Source organism: Xenopus laevis, chromosome 3S (assembly GCF_017654675.1).
Source record: "Xenopus laevis strain J_2021 chromosome 3S, Xenopus_laevis_v10.1, whole genome shotgun sequence".
NCBI lineage: Eukaryota > Metazoa > Chordata > Amphibia > Anura > Pipidae > Xenopus > Xenopus laevis.
This window is the reverse complement of record NC_054376.1, coordinates 25,211,188-25,218,226: the sequence shown is the minus strand read 5'-3', so window position 1 is coordinate 25,218,226 and position 7,039 is coordinate 25,211,188. Positions and strand designations below refer to the sequence as shown.

Below are 7,039 nucleotides of genomic sequence, written 5' to 3'. Positions count from 1 at the left end.
ATGGACACATCTAGTGGGTGGGGGAAGACGTTTCGCAGGAAGGTACTTTCTTCTGTCTGAACCCATTATACTTTAGCATGGCTAGCTGGGGAAGACTTTCTATGCAACAGCCTTATAGTACTTATTTAAAGGGAAGAAACACCAGGTTCATTGTGATAACTTTAAATAAATAATGGATGTTGATGTTTTACAATGTCCAGCATCCTCCCTCAGCTTTTCTCTATATGAAGGGGGGGTATCAAAGCTCCATCTGGCTGCCTTCCAAAAATATTTGGGACTCACTTACCTTGTTTGGAAATGGGTCTTGTTGGAGAAGAGGATGGAATTAGATGATTCAACATAATAATTTATTTTTAGGGATATTGGACAAACCTAAGTGAGTAGCAACTTCTTGGGGCATAAAGTGGAGGGTTCAGACGTATGTGCACCACAGGCAAAGTATTCCTTCTTTTGTATTTCCTACACTGTCCTATTCTGTCCATGAATGATATTTCATTATAGGCTCAATGTACTGGTAGGTTGCTCTGGTTTAGGATTATTAGGACAGGTTCAGACAATACTGGATTTGTATCTGCATAGTGGAATGCTGCCATTTAACAGGTTAGGCTGTCTCTGTAACTAATAAAGGGAAATTTGGCTAAGAGATAACCAGGGCAGTTTCAAGCTGTGTTAAACTGGTAGTATTATCAGATGATCTGTCTGGCTGTGTTGAGAAAGTCCTGTTTGTAACTAATATGGGGAGACCTAACAAATATTCAGGTTAGTAATTAAAAAAGAAAATTCTGGACAAGAGATAATCAGGACAGGCTCGATCAGTGGGTTTTGGCAGGCATGGCAACTGCTGTCCAGGCCACACTCAGTTGGCATTGTGAATACAAACCTGTGAATCTGAGCAATGTACAGATAAATGCACAAAGACAACAATGTGGAATGCAGTTTTACCCCTTTATTGGCTGGTATAGGACAGGGTACCACAACAGCCACCAATACATTCATTAGCTGATCTCTATTGCCCTGCAGTGCCAGTCTTCAGCAGCATGATGGATATAAAGGTGTCATTAGGAGAGGGGAACAGAGGAGAACATTCAAGTAACCTTGCCAGCCTATTGGTATTTAGACACAATGTGCCACCAACCCTGCAGCAGCCGCTAAGACTTTAAGTAACCCCACAGTGCTGCAGGGATCAGTTTCACATCCGTCCTTAACTGAGGATCAAACAATCAAGAACTCCAGGAACTAAAACTCCCTCTTATTTCACCATGCAGAACCAGGGAGGGGTGAAAGGGCCAGGTTGGTTTGCTTGAAGCTGGGGTCCAAATGGTGGATAAGGGGGGGGGGGGGGTAATTTAACCATAGAGTTAACCATGGGAGGGAAAGTGTGAAGGTATGAAGTGCTCTATATCACTCAAGTTGTGATGGGATGGAGTATGGTGATAGTTTGGAATTGCAAAGGTGGGTCTAGTAGCTGGGAAACCATTATTCTCCCTCTTGACATTCTATTTCTTCTTTTCTTTCTTTTCACTTTCTTCTTCTGCAGCTTCATCTCCTTTGCCTTCTTCTTCCTCCTCACCTTCTCCTTCTTCCTCGCCTTCTCCCTCTGGTTCACCCTCTCCTTCTTCCTCTCCCTCTTCTTTTTCTTCTCCTCCTTCTTCTTCAGCTTCCTCTTCCTTGGCTTCTTCTCCCTCTTCACCTGCAGACAAACATAATTTAAAAACAGATATGTTTGGGGGAAAATAAGAATGTTGCATGTATTAAAAAACATTAAATATAACCCGACATGCCCAAGGTACAGGGTTTCATAAACAGACCTTTTTTTTATTGGTATTGCCTGCACTTTTCACAATGAATGCAGATGTCCAGTGTAATAATACTGAATGTCTGCTTGCATATTGGTAGAGATTTACCTTATGTCAAACAGCACATGGATTCATATAATATGGCAAGACCAATACCATGCTAAGTGATAAACTGATAAGTGAGAGTTGTTTGTATATCTGAACCAAGCCATACCTTCTTCAGCCTCCTCTCCACCTTCTCCCTCAGCAGCCTCTTCTTCTTCTTCCTCTGGGGCTTCTGCCTTGGCTTCTTCTGCTCTAGAAGACTCTATGGTCTCCTCTATGTCAAGCTGCTCCTCTTGGACATGGCTGGAGTAGTATGTAGGAAACGCCCGGGCAGTCATATAAGAGCTGCTCTGCAGGCTGTAAGCAGAACGGCCAAAGACAGGGGCACTCTGCGTGTACCCACTAGTGATGGCTCCGACCCCGGAGAAACTAAGTCGTGTCTCCTCCCCCTCAAGCAACTTCCTGCAAAAACAAAAAGGAACAGGGCAAGTGAGGCAAACATTACACCTAACATACTAGAAGATCATCGCACATACTTCAAAGATGAATCATAATGAGGGGGAAATTGTAAGAAGTGTAATGTGGGTATCAAGGGGACCCAGACTGATAATCAATTTAAATATATGTAAGAGGCACCAGTCATCTTTCCTGAGTTTAAGAGGACAAATAGGGAAAAAATAGAGAATAGAGAATAATTTAGGATTTAGGGAAAGAGAAACCTTATCCTGGCTATGATAATACTGGAAAGAATTAGGTATGAAGTAGAGTAAGTGCAAGAGGATGAATGAAGTCTGTGTATTACGCAGGCTTGTGCTCAACCCCTGATCCACAGGACAAGCAAATTATAGCTCCCAGCATTCCCCTTTGCCTGGAATGTTCTCTTGTCTTGCCTTAAAACACATTTTATACACACAGGCTGTTGGCTCTGGTTGTTGTCAGCCAGTGTATTTTGTAGGCTGAGCAAAGCAGATCTGCTCAGTGCCCCTGCTCTATTGTTTTGCCCAAACATTGACCACAGCTTCAGCTCCGTTGTGTGTGACCGCACACAGGCCGATTGGAATCAAATCAATGGAGTGGGGGCACTAAGTAGATCCAGGACTGGATTTACATAGCGGGCGCCCCTAGGCCCACTGACGTTCATCAACCCCATCCCCTCCCTTTTATTCACTCCAATTTTTGGGAAATTTAAAAAACTATGGTATCTCCTGCTCATCCCCAGTGTTTCTGAACCATTGTGGGTGTGGTTGAGCAGTGTGCCCCTAGCCTAAGGCACAAGCCAATCGGAGAGACCGCACACGTCACAAAACTCAAGCAGCGTGTCCTGGTGCTCGGTGGTAGGGGAATCGACAACCTCCTAACCAAATTACGTAGAAGAATCACCGGCACACAAGAATTCAGTTAGCAGGGCAAGCCCTTGCAATTTTATTAATGCAGTGCAATGTTTCGGGGCATGCCCCTTTGTCAAGGGGCGTGCCTAGCCTAAGGCAGCCATATTACAGCTGCGCTATAAAAAGTTAAGGTCACTAGTCACTGGTCACAAGAAGACTTAAGGTTTTAAACCAGGGTCTCCAGCTTAAACTTCAGTAGTAGAAGCTGAGCATTAAACAGCTAGTTAAGCTTATCTTTACCTTGTGGTAAGGTGGAAGTTCGATATGGAGTGGGTACATAATGTGTAGCTTCTCTTGGTCTTTCTTTCTAGCAAATATCCTCTCAACTTTTGTTCATTGTTACCCAAGACTAAGTAAATTAGTTATGTAGTGGACAAAGGGCCTCCAAAAAAAAGAGTCATTTGAAATCTACCATCTAGAGAATAAGCCATGCAGGATCAACAAAACTGTGCATTTGCATTGAGCTGAGCTCTGGTACCTGTAGGCTGCAATTTCTATATCCAAAGCCATCTTGACATTGAGCAGATCTTGATATTCCTTCAGATACCTCGCCATTTCACTCTTGGTGTTCCTTAGCTCTTCCTCTAATTTGTTTATAGCATCCTGCAGAAAAGAAATTGCCATTCTTCATCTTATTTTAGATACCAATCTGCGATTCAAGATAAATATATATATCAAATGCTCTGATCCATTATGCCCTCGAGAGGTGAAAATGTTCACATCTCAACCTGCACAGATCATGGCAATAGCTCCATGCAGTGTTTGCAAATGTCACCTTTAATGTAGCTAAGTGTTAAATCAGAGGCTTATAGGTTAGGCATATGATTTAAAGTGCTTATATAATGGTACAGGGGAATTCTAGATATCTGCAGGTAAGGAGACCCCCTTATCCCTTTAGAATCAGATAAAATCCTCATGCTGATTGGCTCATTAGTAATTAATATGAAAGCATTCTGCAGTGCTGCATAGAAATGGATATGAATTCAATAAATGCCTGCGTAAAGGGGTGTGGTGATTCTGTTGGCAAGTAAAATAGTTCTTTCTAGCAAATAAAATGCACAGCAGAGGCTGAACCCATGAGAGTGATATACAATTTTCCTCATAGCTTTGCTTGCAGGCAATCTCCACAGAATAGAAAGCTATTTTGTACTACAAAGCTGTGTACCAGCCTTGTGATTTGAAGTTCAGTAATAGCTGGACCTCTGCAGACTGGCAGCACTATATTGTAGGGGTCCGTGCATTGTACCCACTCCAGGATCTAGTGACGTGGGGCAGTTCTGTGCAGAGAAAACATAATGAACCCTCATGCAGCTCACAGATCACTCTCTTTTCATCGAATGGCTTTAACATTGTGTTAGTGTGTACAATAAGGCAAGAAGGTTTGTCCACACTGCATTTTTCTAATTATGATTTCTAGCATCTGTGGAAAGGTTCATGGGAGTTATGGTGCAATAAGTAAGGAGAGGTATGTTGGCTTTCAAACTGGGTCACCACAGACAGGCAAGGCAACCAGGACCCCATTTTCTCATGGAGCCCCATCCAGCTGCAAAATGCTGGTCCCTGTTTAATAATGAACAAATGCCAAACATTGATTTTCATGGCATAAGGAATATCTAAGACCCTAATATTTGTAAACCACCCCCTTATTTCCCTGGACACAGTAGCACTAAATTCATTCCTGTCTGTGATGACAAATCTTCCCCTCCACTCTCAGACTACAACATAGCCTTGCATAGATTTTATACCCATCCATGGTGCTGAACTGTAGTTAGCCCCTACCAATCTATGGGGCTAAATTTGTTATTCCCCATACCTATCTATGGTGCTGAACTGGAGTTTGCCCTGCGAATCTATGGGGCTGAATTTATGTTATCCCCATGCCTATCCATGCTGCTGAACTAGTGTTAGGAGTAAGAATTCTCCCCATCCCCATATTATTATTACCCCACTCCCCTGCAGCGCAGACAACCCCAGTACCTGCATTCCAGCGATTTCTGCGCTCTGTTTTTCCTCCAGTTCCTGAATCTGCCTCTCGAGCGCATCGTTGACCCCCCTGCAAGCCTCGATTTCCAGTCCCTTGGAGCTGAGCATCCTGCGACTCTCGGACACCTCATCCTTGGCGGCTCTGACTGCGTCCGTGTTGCGGGCTGCACTTTGTGTCAGGACGGTAAATCGCGACTTGAACCACTCCTCGGCGGACTGCATGTTCTTTGAGGCCAGCTTCTCGTACTGGGCCCTTATATCCCGCAGGGCAGAGCTGAGGTCCGGCTTGGCCACATCAACTTCGAGGGAGATCTGCGCGTATTGCACTTGCGACTGTAGCTGCGCCAGTTCTTCCTCGTGTACTTTCTTCAGGAAGCCAATTTCGTCCAGGAGGCTGTCCATGCGCTTCTCCAGCTCTACCCTGGCCAGGGCTGCCATGTCGGCCTCTTTCCTGACATCTATGAGCCTGGCCTCCGCGTCCTCCCGGCTCAGCGCTTCCTCTTCATACCGCCCCTGCAGAACGCGCAGCGCTTCTTCCAAACGTTCGCGCTCGTTGCGGAGAGTCTGCCTGTCCCCCGACGCCTCATCCTGCGCCAGGCGCAACTCCCGGACCTCCTGCTCGTACAGTTCCCGCAACCTCGAGGGTTGGTTGTGTTTCTGGCGCAAGAGGAGCAGCTCTGCCTCCAGGACCTTGTTGCGCTGCTCCAGTTCGTGCACTCGCTCGATAAAGTTGGCGAAACGATCGTTGAGGTCCTGCAGCTGCGCCTTCTCCTGGGTGCGCACGATTTTCAGGTCGCTGCTGATTGCCGCTACCTGCGACAGGTCCATGGTGTCCATGCTGGGCAAGAAGGAAGAGGAGGAAGAAGAAGAGGCGGCGTAACTTCGGCGCATACTGCTGGAAAGCACCGGAGAGTAAGTGGTTCTGCTGGGAGAGACATAGCTGCTCCTGATGTGCACCCGGGGGCTGCTCTCCACCACCCGGCGCTTGTACGAAGTGTAATACGGGTCGTAACTATACGAGCTCATGGTGCCGCTGGTGCTGCTGGAGAGAGTGGAGCGCTCAGTGCCTTCTTATATGGTGCGGCGACTTCAGTGCGCATGCGTGGTGCCAAGAGTTCTTTATCATTCAGCACCAAGGACAGAGCAGTTGAGCTTTTCAGTAACTGCAGAGGTGCCGGTTCCATCTGAACTCACAGCCGCCCCTCTCCCACCCACACACAGCCACCCACACGCACTCACAGCCACTATAGCTCCCATCAGTGCCAAAACTACTCTGGGCCCCACAGCAAAATTATTTGAATCCCTACTTTGGGAAAAAGTCTTTAATAAATACTAAACCTGCCTAGTTTTAGTCATTAACCCCTCCACCCCGAGGTGGCTCTGCTTCCAATGTAGTTACTCCCATGGGTTGCCCCCAGTGATACCTGGATCATTCTGACAGGCAGGAGTGTGAGTAAAGAAGGAATTGGAGTGTGTGTGGGGGGTGTAGTGGGACTGTGGGTGGGCAGGGGGCAGGCCGGGGGGGCACTGTGCCATGTAGTATTACCTTAGGCAACAGTTCTAGTTCGTCCAGCTCAGCTTCTCAATCTGCACTCAACCCAGCTGAAGTCCTCTTCTTTTATGTCCCACACCCTGTCTTCTATTTTATGTCCCACACCCTGTCTTGAGACTCACATATGAGTGGGATCATCCAACATAGGAAAGGGGGTCAGTACTATAACTATCAACAAAGGGAAGGGCCCTGCTTAAAGTTTACTCTCCATCTGCCCAACCTGGAGATCACTTCTTGGCCCAAACCTGCGGAACCACCAGGTCCCAAGGGTTTTT

General features: G+C 46.3%; 1 protein-coding gene across 1 annotated transcript; it reads right to left on the bottom strand.

Annotated features, from left to right (window-relative positions):
- Nucleotides 1-926: 926 nt before the first annotated feature.
- Nucleotides 927-6,276, bottom strand: nefl.S (neurofilament light chain S homeolog). Its single transcript, XM_018255079.2, has 4 exons — nt 5,207-6,276; nt 3,708-3,832; nt 2,011-2,303; nt 927-1,690 (listed from the first exon to the last, which is right to left on the bottom strand). Exons 1-4 carry the CDS (start codon nt 6,236-6,238, stop codon nt 1,497-1,499), a joined length of 1,644 nt encoding a protein of 547 aa, XP_018110568.1. The 5' UTR covers nt 6,239-6,276; the 3' UTR covers nt 927-1,496.
- Nucleotides 6,277-7,039: the final 763 nt, after the last annotated feature.

Excerpts from the sequence above, each read along its gene's own strand:
- nefl.S (XM_018255079.2), bottom strand. The coding sequence starts at position 6,238 with ATGAGCTCGTATAGTTACGACCCGTATTACACTTCGTACAAGCGCCGG. Across the intron at positions 3,833-5,206 it reads CAGAAATCGCTGGAATGCAG|GATGCTATAAACAAATTAGA; the intron begins GTACTGGGGTTG and ends TCTTTTCTGCAG. Across the intron at positions 1,691-2,010 it reads TGGAGAGGAGGCTGAAGAAG|GTGAAGAGGGAGAAGAAGCC; the intron begins GTATGGCTTGGT and ends GTTTGTCTGCAG.